The 18,615-nt window shown below is 42.1% G+C and overlaps 1 protein-coding gene across 1 annotated transcript; it reads left to right on the forward strand.

Moving 5' to 3' along the window:
* The first annotated feature begins 2,933 nt into the window (after positions 1 to 2,933).
* Positions 2,934 to 18,224, forward strand: LOC101539039 (E3 ubiquitin-protein ligase TRIM38-like). The gene is made up of 6 exons (XM_055124281.1): positions 2,934 to 3,338; positions 3,998 to 4,093; positions 7,170 to 7,400; positions 14,027 to 14,049; positions 14,143 to 14,255; positions 17,677 to 18,224. Exons 1-6 carry the CDS (start codon positions 2,934 to 2,936, stop codon positions 18,222 to 18,224), a joined length of 1,416 nt encoding a protein of 471 aa, XP_054980256.1.
* The last annotated feature ends 391 nt before the right edge of the window (positions 18,225 to 18,615 follow it).

Consider the following 18,615-nt stretch of genomic DNA (forward strand, 5'->3'; position numbering starts at 1 on the left):
GCCAAAGCACAATGCAATGAGTGGGAAAACTATGTTCGGCTGCATGAACGGCCGCCACTCCAGAAGGAGGCCACGCCCCCTGCGTGTGGCCACGCCCCTAACACCCTGGTTGGGAGGGAAAGTTGAGGACCACCACCGCAGGGAGAGTGAGAGGCACGAGAGGGGCCTGGGGTCTCCAGACCCCAAACCTCGGGCGTGGGGGAGATCGCTGCGTTCTTCGGCAGGGGGCAGGGTCTCCCAATAAAATAAAATATTTATTTAAAAAACACAATAAAGGGCTGGAGCGATAGCACAGAGGTAGGGCGTTTGCCTTGCACGCGGCCGACCCGGGTTCTAATCCCGGCATCCCATATGGTCCCCTGAGCACTGCCAGGGGTAATTCCTGAGTGAAGAGCCAGGAATAACCCCTGTGCATCGTCGGGTGTGACCCAAAAACCAAAAAAAAAAAAAAAAAACAATAAAAAAATATGGGACTCAGGTGAGCAGATGAAAGAAGGGTTGCCAAGTCTCATGGACTTCCATGAGTCTTGGCAACAAATGCAGAAAATGGCATCTCAGAGACTGAAGATCATGTGAAGGTTTCTTGATTTTTGATTCTGTGCCTGGGACCAAAAAAAAAAAAGTTTCTATTTTCCTTGTCCCATCTCTACTGATGAAATAGAGTGGGATTTTTTTTTGGGTGGGTCAGATTATTTTCGTTTCTGATCAACTCAGAGCATGAACACAGGAAATAGCCCCGCTCTGCCCCCCAAACCCACAGCAGTTTCCTTTATGAGTTGAATCCCGTGAGTGTCAAATTCCCTGCTAGAGTCTGAGGCGGTGGCAAGAGCAGAAGGGCCCATCCGCGAACACGTGAGTGTCAGCTGGGATCTCTGGAGTCCTGGGAATGGTCAAGTCAAGGTTTTCTCGAGGGAGGGACGCTGAAGTGTGTGTGAGGGGGAAAGGAGGAAGTGGGGGCAGGGAGCTCATGGTTGTTCTGAGGGGAATCGCCCTAATCTGAACATGGTCAGAACTTCAGTTTCTTGCTGTTACTTTTCTTCGCTTTCTTTTTTCACATACTCCTTGTCATACCTTAGGTGACCAGGTTATGAGGCAAGTGAAGCCCCAGGACAAGCTCCTTGGGGACTCAGAGGAGGAGGGGTCCTTCCTAGAAACAAAATATTTGTCAGAAGAGGCATAATGTCTCCCTTCTGAAAATAATTTAGTAAGGAAGACTCAGGGTAAGTTCTCCAGGATTCAGTGAGACTCATCATAGAGAGAAATAGCCTGTGGGTATCCTTTGAACTCTCTTGTTATTAATACCAGATAATGACAGTGCAAAGAAAGTCAGTCCCTAAATTTCCACCCACCTCCACCATCTCCCCACATAACTCTTATGAGTGGGAATGAGGAACAGGGGCAGGCTCTCTCAGCAGCTCCTTGGGGGGATGGCCGACTCTTGTGACCCTGGCCTCTATTCCCTGTCTCAGGCTGTGATGCTCCTGATGAACAGTAGGTGATCTAGCACCCAAAATCCACAGACACTTATTCTCTGCCACTGACTCTCCACTCCTCACAAGGTCGGTTACACCAACTCTCTGAGTTTGAGTTCAGCCATTTGAACTTCTGAGAGACCATTTTATTGACTTATGTGTCACTAGATATTGACATGAAGTAATTTCTGTACTATTAGTCTTCACACTTCATGGAGTGAGCAGCTGCACGTTTCTTCACTGACTTCTCCCTCTTGCTGTAAGTTTTGTGTAGGGAGCCATTTTACAGAGCTTGGCTTTTATCGTCTAGTCAAGCGGAGGCTGCTTGGGATTCCTGTGATCTTATCATTTCGCCATTTGTCTCTCACTAGCCAATGCCCATGCCTGATCGGCATTCTACTACTGTTCCTATGGGGGTCCAAGCATGCATACTATACCACCCCCTCCCAGCAGAGAGGTATAAGTATTATAAGTATTATAACTGCAGTAGAATAAACTCTCTCTTTCTCTCTCTGTCTCTCTCTCTCTGTCTCTCTCTCTCTCCCTCCTCCTGGCTCTGCGTCTGTTCATTCGGCTGCGTCCCCTCCTTCGCCCCATGAAGGGTCCTCCCTGCTGGATAGGATGAGACCCCACACCTGGCGTTTTGTGAGGCAGACTGTATTATTTTCTTATTTTCTCTCAGTGATGACTATTAAGACTTTTTTAATATAGGAATTTTCCATACTTGGGCTATTATATAGACCCAACCATATGCAGCTATTAAACCACTGAAATATGACTAATTGTTCTGAGCAACTAAATTTCAATTTCATTTAATACTCACTATTTTTATCATTGGGAAAGACGAGTAAGGGAGGCTCCAAAAATCTCATGGCTGAGTGTAATAGTGGCGTTACTGGTGCCCGCTCCAGTAAATCGAGAAACAATGGGATAACAGTGATAAAGTGACTTTTATATAAAATACCATGTATGATAATGGATACCATTTGCCACATGCTTACACGTTATGTTTTTTCAATTCCATTATCTTTCTTTATCTCCCTTTCTCTTCCTTTCTTTCTCTTTTCCTTTCTTTCCTTCTCTTTCCTTCTCTTTCTTTCTTGTTTGTTTGTTTGTTTGTTTCTTTCTTTCTTTCTCCCTTCCTTCCTCCTTTCTCCCTCCCTCCCTCCCTTCCATCCTTCCTCCCTCCCTCCCTTCCTTCCTCCCTCCCTCCCTCCCTCCCTTCCTCCCTCCCTCCCTCCCTCTCTCTCTCTCTCTCTCTTTCTTTCTTTCTTTCTTTCTTTCTTTCTTTCTTTCTTTCTTTCTTTCTTTCTTTCTTTCTTTCTTTCTTTCTTTCTATAGAATTTCAGATGTGAAAAGGGACAGAGGTTCAGGAAGGTGTATAGTCATTACTTGGAAAGTTTTGTCTATCTCTTTCATATTGCTCACAGGTCAAATATTGAAACATTTCAAAGAGAAATCATGGCCTCAGTTATCAAGAAACTCAGGGAGGAAGCCACCTGCTCCAGATGCCTGCAGCTGATGACTGACCCTGTGGTTCTTGACTGTGGGCACAGCTTCTGCCATGTGTGCATAACAGGCATCAGTGACAACCAGCAAGGGGACCTACCAACAGGGGGGATAAATTTCTGTGCTCTGTGTAGGCACACATTTCACATAGAGAGCCTCAGACCCAACAAGAAGCTGCAAAACATCATCGAAACTATCAAGAACATGAGCTGTGAAAAGTTGTGTGAGGAACATGGAGAGAAGCTCCACCTCTACTGTGAAGATGATGACCAGCTCATCTGCTTGTGCTGTGAACGAAAGCCGCAGCACACAGGACATGTCTTGGTTCTTGCTGAAAATGTCTGCCAAGACTACAAGGTAAGCGTGTGTGTCAGAGGGCTTCAGGCATCTGCTCTTGTCTGACTCTCTGAGAACAGAGACTTTCAGTTTGCGGTCCATGATTATATTTGGTAAACAGTGATTTCAGCATGTCATTAGCTAAGCCTTGTTTAATGATCCATCTTTGCTGCATCAGTGCCTGGCTGTTCATTCTAACTCTCATTTGGAAGTCAGACTTTTGCTTTCCTGCTCTTTGCCTTTCAGCCACCATAACAGAAAGTACCATGAATTTCCAGTTATCTTCCTTTGGTTATATGTGGGTCAGAGATTAGTCTATAATACTTATTACTAATGATCTAGTTGTGTGTGTAGGTTTTCTCTGGAAAGATGGCAGTGGCTCTAGTCTACTGGCACTGGACAGTAGACATTGTAATTATACTACAAATATCTATCTTTTCTTAGTCCCTGAAATAATAACTTAATTCCTTTGCAAATGTAATTCGTAAAGCAAGATCTGATATTAAATATCAATCACTTTTCTCAGATGAAGTTGCTTCCTTTATAAGTAGAAAGACTCAACAAGCATTCAATGTTACTGCAACTTGGAGAGTGTTGCATGTCCTATAGAACTAGAATTCACATTAAATACTTAGCAAATAGTTGAAAAATATGTTTACTTAATTAATATAATTTTTCAGGAAAAGCTACAGGAAGCAGTGACAAAATTGAGGGAAGATGAGTCCAAATGTAACAACCTGAAGTTGTTCCTAAGAAAACAGAGGACAGAATTAGAGGTAAGAAGACTAAAAGATTGGTCAAGCTATTTTTCAACTGATCAGTTTGTAGACAAGTGGACATATATAGAATAATTGATTGTTGTCACTCAACCAGACCAAATTGATGAAACCTAGAGAGAGACTAGAATTTGTTTTTTTTGTTTTTTTTTTTTTTTTGCTTTTTGGGTCTCACCCAGCGATGCACAGGGGTTACTCCTGGCTTTGCACTCAGGAGTTACTCCTGGCGGTGCTCAGGGGACCACATGGGATGCTGGGGATCGAACCCGGGTCGGCCGCGTGCAAGGCAAACGCCCTACCTGCTGTGCTATCGCTCCAGCCCCTAGAATTTGTTTTTTATAGCACAGCAGGTAGGGCGTTTGCCTTGCACGAGGCTGACCCGGGTTCGATTCCTCTGTCCCTTTTGGAAAGCTCTGGAAGCTAGTGAGAGAATCCACCAACATGGCAGAGCAGGGTAAGCTGCCCGTGGCATATTCGATATGCCAAAACAGTAACAACAAGTCTAACAATGGAGACGTTACTGGTGCCCGCTCAAGCAAATCGATGAGCAAAGGGACTATAGTGCTACAGTTTTCGTTTCTATTTCTAGTTCTCTTGCTATACTTCACAAACATACGATAATAGCTCTAGTTCCATGATCAAGTCCCATACCTTTCCTGACCCTTCATTCTCCATCACCTTGGCTACTCCCACATTCAAATGTCTGCCTTATGATCATGACTGAGGATCAGGGAATAAGAGACATATTTCATTTTGAAGGATTTATGGGAATGTCATGTCACAGTAGGCCAGAAATCTTTCTTTGGTTGAATGTTGGTTCAAATAGACATATGACAAAAGTTTCCATTCTCACCATTTTTGTTGTACGTTTATTGGCACTAAGTATTTCTATGGTTCAGAAACCCTTCCCACTATTTGAATGCAGAAATTCTTTAATATTTCCAAATGGAATTCTTTAAGCATGCACTAAGGCCTCACTGATCCTATCTCCTAATTCTTTTTTTTAAAATTTATTTTATTGAATCACCATGTGGAAAGTTACAAAGTTCTCAAGCTTTTGTCTCAGTTATACAATACTCAAACACCCATCCCTTCACCAGTGCCCATATTCCACCACCAAAAACCCCAGTATACCTTCCATCCCCCGCCCCCCACCTCAGCCTGCATAACTGATAAATTTCACTTCATTTTGTCTTTCCCTTGATTACATTCCATATTTCAACACAAAACTCACTATTGTTGCTGGAGTTTCCCCCAAAAAAAGACAGTCCTACTGCCAAGGAAGAACTTGAAAATTAGTTTTCCATTGCTGAGAATGAAGAGATATGAACTCCCGCTGTTCCAAGTACATAACTCTTTGTTTTAGTTTTTTCCTCCTTCCTGCACCACCAAATTCATGCCTGCTTTATAGTCCTCATAAAATGGCTGACGCCACGCCACCCGACAAGGGAAAAAAAAACACAAGAAAGAAGGATATTTTCCGTCCTCAACCGGGGTGGGCTATGGCTTAGTTTACAGTCTAGAGACATGGCTGCAAGCAGTTTCTGGAACCGAAAGTAGTCTAGTTGGCCTTCGGATTCTGGTTGATCAGCCGCAAATTGGCCTCACAAAAGTGTGACCTCCCGGGTGGAATCTCGGTGTAGCATGCACTGGTATCAGCCCCGGCCCAAGACTGCCCAAGCGTCCCGCTGTTCCAAGTACATAATTTTTTTTCCCTTCCTGCGCCACCAAGTTTGTGCCTGCTTAATAGACCTCATAATATGGCAGACGCCACACCGCGTTTCTCCCCAAAAAGGGAAAAGAACCGAGAAAGAAGGATATTTTCTCTCCTCGGCCAGCGTGGGGCTATGGCTTGGTTCACAGTCTAGAGAAATGGCTGCTACTTTGATTACCTTCAATATTTCAACAAAAACCTCACTATTATTGTTTGTAGTTTCCCCCCAAAGTCAGTGCTGCTAAAAATGAACCGCTTCACATTGCTAACAATTAAGTGATAATAGGTTGCAGCTGCGCAGTTTTGGATTTCTGTATAAAGTCCAGGGAAAATTCTGCCCGAAATTGCATCACTGCTAGCTTTTACTTCCCTTTTGTGGTGCTCATAAGATGGAAAAGCCTGGAGAGAGAAACCCTTCCCTGCTGGCGCTGCATGGGGCAGTGGCTCAGTTCACAGTCTGGAGGCATTTCTGTGAGCTGCTGGTGTCCAAAGTAGTTCAGTTGGCCTCTGGGATCGTGCTTGTGCAGCAGCAGCAGCGGAAAGGTCCTTTCTCCTAATTCTTGACAACAATACTATATATTCTGCCTCTTCAAATTGTACAGTCCCCCATAGTGGACTGATACTAATTGCTTTCGCTCCTGCTTGGGATCACTCCTGGAGGTGTTCAGGACATGCTCATGGTTCCCTTCTTAGATATCAGTCTTTGAGCAGCTTGGTTGATCATATTGGCTTCTGGGGTTAGAATCCAGGTGGCTGAATGGAAGGCAAGCACCCTCCCTGCTATACTATCTTTGCCCAGATACCATTTTTTGTCTTTTTCCTCTCTATTTTTCTCACCGAACTTGAAATACTCCCTTTCTTCCATGCAGTCATTGTTTCTTTTCTCATGGAGTGAATAGTAATCAGTTGAGTTTACAGATCTAATTTTGCAGATTTATTCACTTAAGAATCAACACTTGATTTGTATTTTTTTTGCTTTTTTTTTCTTTTTGGGTCACACCTGGCAATGCTCAGGGGTTACTCCTGACTTTGCACTCAGGAATTACTCCTGGCAGTACTCAGGGGGCCATATGGTTTGCTTGGAATCGAACTCATGTTGGCTGCATGCAAGGCAAACACCCTACCCCATGTGCTATCGTTCCAGATCATTGCTTTTTTTTTTTTCTGAAGGGAGTCACACCCGGTGTTGCACAGCAGTTACTCCTGGCTCATGCACTCAGAAATCACTCCTGGCGGCGCTCAGGGAACCATATGGGATGCTGGGAATAGAATCCGGGTCGTTTGCATGCAAGGCAAACACCCTAATCTCTGTCCTATCACTCCAGCCCCCTTGGTTTATATTTTGAAACTTCTTGCTTTTAGGAGAAGGTCACGCTTCAGAGACAAAAAATCCAGTCTGAATTTGAGAATCTCCGTAACTTTCTGTATATGGAGAAGAAGCATTTTCTAAGGAGGCTGGGGGAAGAAGAGGAGCAGACTCTGAGGCAACTGCAGGAAGATGAAGATAGTCTGGAAAAGCAAAGCCAGAAACTGCAAAACCACATCCTGGAACTTGAAAAGAAATGTCAGGACTCGGTTCAGAATCTGATGGAGGTAATAAATATTATTAAGGTACTATGATTTATAAACGTGTTCTTTGAGCAGAGTTTCCATTATACGATTTCCACCACCAATCCCGCCACCCATTTTTACTTCTTTTCATCAATATCCCAGTTTCTCTCCAGCTCCCAGCTTGCATCCTTGACAGCATATTTTGAAGTTGATTTTAAAGTTTGTGGTTTTATGCTTATGGTGTTATTATCTGTGTGCTTTAGATATATGCATAAACCTTTGCTCTACATTGCCAATGTGCCTGATGCCTCTGGTTCTTTTGCATTTATCTTCCACTTGCTTTTTCTTATTTCCACCTTCATTCTTTCCTTCTTTGTTTTTCTCATTCTAAAATACTAGGTCAAGTGTAAGCTAGGTATTTTTCTCCTTCTTTCCCTTGCATTGTCTTCTCCTTTTAGTCTACAGAGAAGCCACACCATCCTGTATTTGCTCTTCTTTTAACTTTTTTGACTTAACATGATATCCTTCAGTTTAATCCAAATTGCAGCAAATCGCATGTTTTCATTATTCCTTGCAGCTCTAAAGCAGTCTTCATGGAAATAGATCACACCATTACCCACTCTTCTGTCATTGGACACGTTGGTATCCAAGCTCTTGTGTGAAATAATGCAATGAATATTGGTTTGCTTATGTCCTTTGGAATAAACGTTTTTATGCCTTAGTAGTGAGTTTCAAGAAGTGGAATGACTGGGTAACATAGAAGCTCTATTCTTACTTTTCTTGGTTTTTTTTTTTTTCTTTTTGGGTCACACCCAGCGATGCTCAGGAGTTACTCCTGGCTTTGCACTCAGGAATTACTCCTGGCGGTGCTTGGGGGACCATATGGGATGCCGAGGATCAACCCGGGTCGGCCACGTGCAAGGCAAACGCCCTACCCACTGTGCTATCGCTCCGGCCCCTCTATTCTTACTTTTCTGAGAAATCTTTGTACTGTTTAGCATATGGGTTGAAGCAGACAGTATTCCTGCCAAAAGTGGATAAGAATTCCTTGTTTTCCAGCTCCCCACTGATGCAGATTGCTTTTAGGTTTTTTGATATGTGCCTTTCTCACTGCTGTGAAATAATATCTCATTGTCTTGATCTTCATGATAAGTGATGATGAACACATTGTCATCTGCCTATTGGCCTTCCCTCTGTTTTCTTCAGAGAAGTGTCGGTTCATTTCCTTTCCTTATGTTTTAATAGGTACTTTGGATATTTTTGTTGTTGCTCTTGGTGAGTGCTTTATATATTATATAGTGTAGTAGTCCTTTACCAGGTGTGTTGAGTTGAATATTTTCTTCCACTTTGTTGTGCATCTTTCAGTTTTAGTTCATTTTCCTTTTGCCATGCAGAATTTTCTAACTTGATGAAGTCACATTTGTGTATGTTTGTTGTCTTTGCCCAGGGAATGCATCATTAAAGATGCTGTGAGTTTCAAGTCATGGAGTGTTGCACCCATATTTTCCTCAATGCAACTTATGGATACTAGTTTTGTCTCAAAGTCTTTGATGTATACAAATTGACTTTTGTGAAAGGTGTGAGATACAAATCAAGCTGTATTTTTTTCACTTTTGATTATGCAGGTTTTTTTACGATACCATTTGACAAAGAGCCCTTCCTTAATTCACTTCATGTACCCAGATTCTTTGTCAAAATATAGTTGGCTATAGATGTGGGGATTTGTCTTTGAGTATGTGCTTGGATTATATTAGTAAGAGTTCATACTGAGTTTGAGAGAAGACTAGTGAGGAAGTTTGTAAAGACTATCAAAATTGGGGGCTATAGTGATAGCACAGCGGTAGGGTATTTGCCTTGCACGCGGCCGACCTGGGTTCGATTCTCAGCATCCCATATGGTCCCCCAAGCACGACCAGGAGTAATTCCTGAGTGGATGAGCCTGGAGTGATGCTTGTGCAATGCCGGGTGTGACACACACACACACACACACACACACAAAAAAAAAAAACTATCAAAATCTGTCACCATAGTGAAAACTACTCATTAGGGCTAGAAAAATGGTATAGCTGGCAGGGTGCTTACATTGCATGGAATAAAACTGGATTAGATCCTCATTCCAAAAATGTTTCCAGAGCCCCAACAGAAGGAATTCTAGAACATAATCCAGGACTATCCCTGAACACTGCTAGTTATGGCCCCAAAAGAACAACAACAAAACTTTCGATACGGCTGGTATTAAAATGCTGGATTTATTTATTTTTTTAAAATTGTATTGAATCACCGTGAGGTAGTTACAAGCTTTCATGTTTGCGTTACAATCTCACAATGATCAAACACCCATCTCTCCACCAGTGCATATTCCCCATCACTAATATCTCGGGTATACCACCCCCCTTTCTCACCCTCCCCCTGCCTCTATGGCAGACAATATTCCCCATACTCTCTCTATACTTTTGGGCATTATAGCTTGCAATACAGACACTGAGAGGTCATCATGTTTGGTCCATTATCTACTTTTGGCATGTATCTCCCATTCCAACTGGTTCCTCCAGTCATCATTTTCTTAGTGATCCCTTCTTTATTCCATCTGCCCTCTCCCCTCCGCTCATGAAGCAGTCTTCCAGCTATGGGGCAATACCCCTGACCCTTGTATCTACTGTCCTTGGGTGTCAGCCTCATGTGATGTTATTTTATACTCCACAAATGAGTGCAGTCCCTCTATGTCTGTGCCTCACTTTCTGACTCATTTCACTTAGCATGATACTCTCCCTGTCTATCCATTTATAAGCAAATTTCATGACTTCATCTCTCCTAACAGCTGCATAGTATTCCATTGTGTAGGTCTACCAAAGTTTCTTTATCCAGCCATCTGTTTTAGGGCACTTGGGTTGTTTCCATATTTTGGCTATTGTGAACAGTGTTGCAATAAATATATAGGTACAGATGTCATTTCTACTGTGCTTTTTCGTGTCCTCGGGATATATTCCCAGAAGTGGTATTGTGGGGTTATATAGAAGTTCAATTTCTAGTTTTTGTTTTTTTTAATTAATTTATTTATTTTTAATTCGTGAATCACCCTGAGGGCACATTTACAGATTTATACACTTTTGTGCTTATGCTTCCCTCATACAAAGTTCGGGAACCCATCCCTTCACCAGTGCCCATTCTCCACCACCAGTAAACCCAGCATCCCTCCCACCCTCCCCGATCCCATCTCCCCCCACCCCACCCTGCCACTGTGGCAGGGCATTCCCTTCTGTTCTCTCTCTCTAATTAGCTGTTGTGGTTTGCAATAAAGGTGTTGAGTGGCCATTGTGCTCAGTCTCTAGCCCTCATTCAGCCCGCAACTCCCTTCCCCCATATGGCCTTCGACTACATTATAGTTGGTGATCCCTTCTCTGAGTTGCCCTTTCCCGAGAATGTGAGGCCAGCCTCCAAGCCATGGAGTCAACCTCCTGGTACTTATTTCTACAATTCTTGGGTGTTAGTCTCCCACTCTGTTATTCTATATACCCTAAATGAGTGCAATCTTTCTATGTCTGTCTCTCTCTTTCTGACTCATTTCACTCAGCATGAAACTTTTCATGCCCATCCACTTAACTACAAAATTCGTGACCTCCTTTTTTCTGACAGCTGCATAGTATTCCATTGTATAGATGTACCAAAGTTTCCTCAGCCAGTCATCCGTTCTAGGGCATTCGGGTTTTTTCCAGATTCTGGCTATTGTAAATAGTGCTGCGATGAACATACATGTGCAGATGTTGTTTCGATTATACTTTTTTGCCTCTCTGGGATATATTCCTAGCAGTGGTATTGCTGGGTCAAATGGGAGCTCAACCTCTAATTTTTTGAGAGTCGTCCATATTGTTTTCCAGAAGGGCTGAACCAGTCGGCATTCCCACCAGCAGTGTAGAAGGGTCCCTTTCTCCCCACATCCTCTCCAACAGCGGTTGCTTTTGTTCTTTTGGATGTGTGCTAGTCTCTGTGGTGTGAGGTGGTATCTCGTGGTTGTTTTGATCTGCATCTCTCTGATGATTAGTGATGTAGAGCACTTTTTCATGTGCCTTTTGGCCATTCGTATTTCTTCCTTGGTAAAGTTTCTGTTCATTTCTTTGCCCCATTTTTTGATGGGGTTGGATGTTTTCTTCTTGTAGAGTTCAACCAATGCTTTATATACCATTGATATCAACCCCTTATCTGATGGGTATTGTGTAAATATCCTTTCCCATTCTGTGGATAGTCTTTGGATTCTGGTCACTGTATCTTTTGCGGTGCAGAAGCTTTTTAGTTTAATGTAGTCCCATTTGTTGATCTCTGTTTTTACTAGATTGCTGAGTTCTGTGTCACCTTTGAAGATACCTTTATCTTCAATATCGTGGAGGGTTTTGCCGACCTTGTCTTCAATGTACCTTATGGTTTGTGGTCGAATGTTGAGGTCTTTAATCCATTTTAATCTGACTTTTGTGCATGGTGTCAGGTCAAGGTCTAAGCCCATTTTTTTGCATGTAGTTGTCCAGTTGTTCCAGCACCCTTTGTTGAAGAGACTTTCCTTGTTCCACTTCACATCTCTTGCTCCCTTATCAAAGATTAGATGATCATACATTTGGGGTTGTGTGTAGGGATATTCCACCCTGTTCCATTGGTCTACGGCTCTGCCTTTGTTCCAGTACCATGCTGTTTTAATTGTTACTGCTTTGTAGTAGAGTTTGAGGTTGGGGAGGGTGATGCCTCCCATCATCTTTTTCCCAAGAATTGTTTTAGCTATCCGTGGGCGTTTGTTGTTCCATATGAATTTTAGGATTGCTTGATCCATTTCTTTGAAGAATATCATGGGTATACTTATAGGGATCGCGTTGAATCTGTATAATGCTTTGGGGAGTATTGTCATTTTGACAATATTGATTCTCCCTATCCATGAGCAAGGTATATGTTTCCATTTTCTCATGTCTTCTTTTATTTCATGGAGTAGCGTTTTATAGTTTTCTTTGTAGAGGTCTTTTACATCCTTGGTTAAGCTGATTCCGAGGTACTTGATTTTCTGGGGCAGGATTGTGAATGGGATTGCTTTTTTCGTGTCCCTTTCCTCTGCCTCATTGTTTGTATATAGGAAAGCCATGGATTTTTGCGTATTGATTTTGTAGCCTGCAACTTTACTGTATAAGTCTATTGTTTCTAAGAGTTTCTTAGTAGAGGCTTTGGGCTCCTCTAGATATAGTATCATATCATCTGCAAATAGTGAGAGTTTGATTTCTTCCTTTCCTATCTGGATGCCCTTGATCTCTTTTTCTTGTCTAACAGCTATCGCAAGTACTTCCAGTACTATATTGAAGAGAAGTGGTGAGAGTGGGCATCCTTGTTTTGTGCCTGATCTTAGAGGAAAGGCCCTTAGTTTTTCTCCATTGTGAATAATGCTTGCCGTAGGCTTGTGGTAGATGGCTTCGACTATCTTGAGGAAAGTTCCTCCAAAACCCATTTTGGTGAGAGTTTTCATCATGAACGGATGTTGAATCTTGTCGAATGCTTTCTCTGCATCTATTGATATGATCATATGGTTTTTATCTTTCAATTTCTAGTTTTTGAAGGACTGTCCATATTGTTTTCCAGAAAGGCTGGACTGTCGGCATTCCCACCAACAGTGAAGGAGCGTCCCTTTTTCCCCACATCCATGCCAGCACTAGTTGCTTTTGTTCTTTTTTTCATGTGTGCCAGTCTCTGTGGTGTAAGATGATATCTCACTGTTGTTTTGATTTGCATCTCCGTGATGACTAGTGATGTGGAGCATGTTTTCATGTGCCTTTTGACCATTTGTATTTCTTTTTTGAGGAAACTTCTGTTCATTTCTTGTCCTCATTTTTTGATGGAGAAAATGATGCATTTCTTTAAGAAACTTTACTAGTTTATAGATTGTCTTCATGAAGTTCAGTAAATATGTTCTCTCTATGTAAACATTCCATTCTTTGGGGATCCACGGAGTAAATGTTGTTGCCATTTATTTGCTTTTTTTCCATGTTTATACGTTAAAAACAATGAATATCAAACTGTCTCTTTAAAGATTCATGTGGCTGGCAGTTGATAAAGTGGGGACAGCAAAAATGAGTGAAAATCTTGTCCTGTGTATGGTTGTAAAATCCTTATTTCATAAGTTCTATTGAAACTTCATCTGTACCAACCATTTGGGCAATAATATAAATGCTTGCAACTGTTCATCCTACTTCAGCAAATAGAACAGGTGATTAGCTTCTAGATTGAGATTCCAGCACTATCACATACTGACCCAGGGGCCAGGGGATCAGCATGAATGTAGCACTTAGGACCTTTATGATACAGGATCTCAAATATAAAATCTTTTAATAAAAATTATGTTCAAATACCCTGGGGACACTTCCTGCCTCTCTTCTCCAAGCAGTTCAAAGTTGTAATTGCAGACACTTCAGGTCTTCAGAATTCTCTACAAGGGAAATAAAAGGCTCAGAGATTCTAGACATAGTACCTTACAAATATACTTTGGAGACTGGGATGCAAACACAGTATTGGGAATCCATTCATATCTAAACCTGTGTTCACTTTCCTAGTACTTGAAGAGTGTTTATAGAGACTAGCCCCATGTGACAAGCCCCAGGAAATACTAATGTTTCTACGGTCTCATTTGGTCTCTTGTTTCTCTGCAGGGTGTGAAACTCACCTTGAGCAGGTGAGTGGTGTGTGAATCAGGTGGGCAGGGGTGTGGCTATCTAGAGACTAACAGCAAGTCCCTCTGATGGCATCTCTGGCTCTGCTTATTCAGGAGTGTTGATGCGAAGCTGGAATTGCCAGAGGCTATCTCTTTGGACCTTCATACTGTGTGTAATGTTTCTGAGCTTTACTTTGATGTGAGGAAAGTATTAAAGAGATATCAAGGTAAGTCAAGTAATGTATGCCCTAAATTGTAAGAGTGGAAGGGAGGAAATGAAGTCCCTTAAGAGGCTCAGAGTCACAAAGTGTATTTAATTATTTTCAGTGGAGTGTCACACTCTTCCTTGTCTAACCCAGTGCTTAGCCAGGACTTTAGCATTCTGTTCATCTGTGAAGATCCTTCATGTTTCTGATCTCCCACATTTTACTGTTTCATTCCAGAACAATCATCTCTTAACCCATGTGCCTGTGTGGAAAAAGCAATAATTCTCAGTTTTTTTTGTTAAGTGGATTGTCATGAAAGTTAAAGAAGTGAAACTGTCTGATGTGTTTAGAACATTGTCAGGGTGACCTTTATTTCCACATATGTATCACTTAGAGATGCAAGAATGGTAGGTGAGGGTTATCCATTACACTAAAATTAATTATCTTTTGGTACAAAAACATTTAGTGACTTACAAATGAGACAGAACTATAATGTTATTTACCAGAAATCTAGAACACAACTATAGGTCTTTTGTACTGGGTGTCACAAACCTGCAGTTGACTGGGCTACAGTCTCATGGAAGCTAGACTGGAGAAGGTTCTTCCAAGCTAATTCCAGCTGAGGTTGGAATTCATTTCTTTATGGTTATCGTTATCGGTAAGAGGCCTGGGACTTCCTTCAAAGCTGCTTTCAGAAGGATCCAGCCATTATTTTATTGTCCAGAGACTTGCATTATTGCTAATCATCATTGTTTTAAATAATATCCCCAATTTCCTTTTGAATATGTTTAAATCCTTGAAAGGTACAATGGCACACAAACCCTGTGTCCAAATGTCTCAGCTGTTAGGCTGCTTTGCTTTTTTTTGTGTGTGTATGTGTCACACCTGGCAATGCACAGGGGTTACTCCTGGCTCTGCACTCAGGAATTACCCCTGGCCGTGCTCAGGGGACCATATGGGATGCTGGGATTTGAACCTGGGTCGGCCGCGTGCAAGGCAAATGCCCTACCCGCTGTGCTATCACTCCAGCCCCAGTTAGGCTGCTTTGGAATTTGGCTGGAGCCATGTCACTATTTCCATGCGTGCGAGTCACGTTTCCCTAGATCACTCTGGTTGTTAGGTTTGCCCCTTGGAGGTACTGTGTTCTATCTACTTTGCCTTGTACAGGTAAGCAATATCTTTCCTGGATTGAATTGCTTCATTGTGACAAAAGCACATTTAGTTTGAAAAATAGCTGAGTGTTCCCTCTGCTTCTGGAGATCCTGCTCATAGCATAAAGGAGTTTGAAGCCCAGCCTCCCAGGCATTTCTTCATTTAGAAGTTCTGGCCTCTGTTGTTTCACTCCTGGAGCTCAGCACAGAAGCTTCATCCACTTCCTCTGGACTCCAAGCTGGCAGAAGATTAATTTTTTCTTCAGTGTGAGCTAGAACTTGTCAGATGCTGCTCTTAGAAGGATATAGTCTTGGGATGGAGCGATAGTACAGCGAGTTGGGCATTTGCCTTGCATGCAGCTGACCCAGGTTCGATTCCCAGCATCCCACATGGTCCCCTGAGCACTGCCAGGTGTAATTACTGAGTGCAGAGTCAGGAGTGACCCCTGAACATCACCGGGTGTGACTCAAAAAGCAAAAAAAAAAAAAAAAGAAAAAGAAAAAGATTGATAAAGTCTCTAGAGCAGCTGAGGTAGCAGGATGTGGTCTTCCATAGTGAAATAGACGCATTCCATCCCACTGATGCTGCCGTAAACATTTTCAGGTCCCTTCATTCACAAGTCATGGAATCTTACGGGAAGGAAGGCAGGAATGACAGAAATGACACCTTGTCTCTGGTTTTCCACATGGCCCCAAATGCACCAATATAGAACTTCTCATAATATTATTGAATGTAGTTTGAAAATGGTTTGTTACAGAAACAATGAATTTGATTACAGTCATGGCCTTATACTATTGTTGATGTGAGCATTTGATTTGATGCAGAAATTTTCATTGACTTTATTCATGTGAACCATCAATAGCCAGAATTGGTTTTTGAAAATGACGGACTTTGAGCACATGTATTGATCAACTTTTAGAACTAGAAAAATATTCTGAATTCTAATACTTTTGACCCTATGAGTTTTAAAGAAAGGGTTAATGAGCTGTGTTCATATATTGAATTGTATGGTAGTAAAAGTAAAAACTGCTCAAAAGGCATCTTTGTGTTTGATGAATGTATGGAAAAGCAAGACTTATTTGTCTCATTTTTATATCACACTGAAATGATTTGTGTACGTTATCCATTGTACAGGTATTACAACACATCCACATTTCTTTAGTAAAATCTTCTTCTAATGAGGTATTACTTGTTATTTTAAAAAGTGTCATCATTGACATTTTTCCAAATAACATAATTTCTAGAAATTTATTCCATGAAAGAGTATAATTGGGAAGACATTAGAAAACTTCCAATTATTTCCCAGTACTCTGTAAATTGCCTTTCCAAATAATAGGATACTGGTCTGCCTCTGGATTTGTACAAGTTTAATTCATTTTTTTTATTCTTTGGGATTTAGCATCCCACAGAGCAGTACTATTTCTAGTCCTGTGCTCGGCAGTATTCCCTGGTTGAACTTGGAGGAACAATGTGGTGCCAAGCATTGAATGGGGATGCATGTAAGGCCACTTCCTTGCCTGCTTACTCTCTTTTTGATCCCTGTACTAAATTTCATTTGTAGAATGTATCCTCCTATAATATCATTACCTTTATTTTATTTATTTATTTATTTTTACTTTATTGGTCACATCCGGTGATGCACAGGGGTTACTTCTGACTCTGCACTCCGGAATTACTCCTGGCAGTGCTCAGGGGACCATACGCGATGCTGGGGATATAATCCGGGTCGCTGCATGCAAGACAAATGCCCTACCCACTGTACTATCACTCCAGCCCTCAATGTCATTACTTTTAAGCTATCTCCTATTGCCTCAGGCGTATCATGATTATCCTTGTGATGGCGCATTGAATGTTGGGTGCTACAACAATGCTGTGGAACTTTCTGGTCCTGCAGCCCCCTCTTCTGCAGCTCTGATTTTGAAGGAAATGAAGTTCATGTCAGCATTGTTGTTTGTGCCTATTGCCAGGCTACTGGTGTGACAAAAGCAGCAGGCATTCCCACCAGGAATATAAAAAAAAATAAATAATAAATTTGCCTGTGTTCTATACTCTATAACATTAGCACAGCATTGCCTGTTGTACCGTTTGCTGTCAGTCTTCCCATAGTAATTATTTTTATTGTAGAGGTGAGGAAAGTAAGACCCAGGGGATGAAGTAAGTGTTGTATATTGCACCAACAGGAATGGATGCATTTGAACACAGGTTGGTTTTATACACTGTAAACCATGTTTTCTGTCCAGAAAATGCATATTCTTTACCCTTTTATTTGCTTGTTGACTTTGTTTTGCAGTCAGCGTGACTCTGGATCCGGAAACAGCTCATAGTGACCTATTTGTGTCTGAGGATGGGAGGAAGGTGACCGGTGGCTGTCCCCAGAACAAGCCGCTCTCTGCCACTAGATTTACTGCCATCCCCTGTGTCCTGGGCTGTGAAGGCTTTACCTCAGGAAGACATCACTTTGAAGTAAATGTGGGAGAAGAAAGTAAATGGTGCGAGTTTGGAGTTTGTCTGGCAAATGTGCCGAGAGACATTAATATTAGGCTACAGCCCGAGAGCGGATTCTGGGGCATCAGAAAGTGGGGTAACAAAGGCTTTCAAGCTCTTAACTTGCCACGAACCTCCCTTTCTCAAGAGTTTCTCTCAGTTGTGGGGGTTTTTGTGGACTATGAGGCCGGACTTGTCTCCTTTTACAACATGGACACTGGATCCCACATCTTCACCTTCCCCAAGGCTTCCTTCTCTCACACTCTCCTGCCTTTTTTCCAAGTCTACTCATTTTCTTCTCTGACCATGTCTCCCCCAGATATGTTGGAAAAGAAGCAAAGCCCCCTGCACTGACTCTCCAGGACGGAGGATTTTGATGTAAATCCTTAGGGACAAACACTTGCCTTATATTCCTCACTCCCTGTTTCATGTACCAAGAGCACAGTGATGAGCTTTGGGATACTTCATTGTCTGCATTAAATTAAATTATATGAAGACTGAAAATATGTCCATCAATAAAGCTGAGCTGAGAGAAAGCCTCCTAAGGCAGTGCTCATGGCCTCCTGCATACTGCTTCAACTGGGTTAGGACTTTTAATTGCTAAGTGTTCAGGGAGGTGGGAGAGTGACCCAGCGATTAGAAGGTTGTGTTATATTTTGTTACATTTCGCTTCAGACCATTTGAACTCTGCAGAGAGGGGAAAGCTAAGGGCTGGAGAGATGTACAGCTGGTGGGGCACCTGCCT

The sequence above is a fragment of the Sorex araneus genome, chromosome 2 (genome assembly GCF_027595985.1).
Source record: "Sorex araneus isolate mSorAra2 chromosome 2, mSorAra2.pri, whole genome shotgun sequence".
Taxonomy (NCBI): Eukaryota; Metazoa; Chordata; class Mammalia; order Eulipotyphla; family Soricidae; genus Sorex; species Sorex araneus.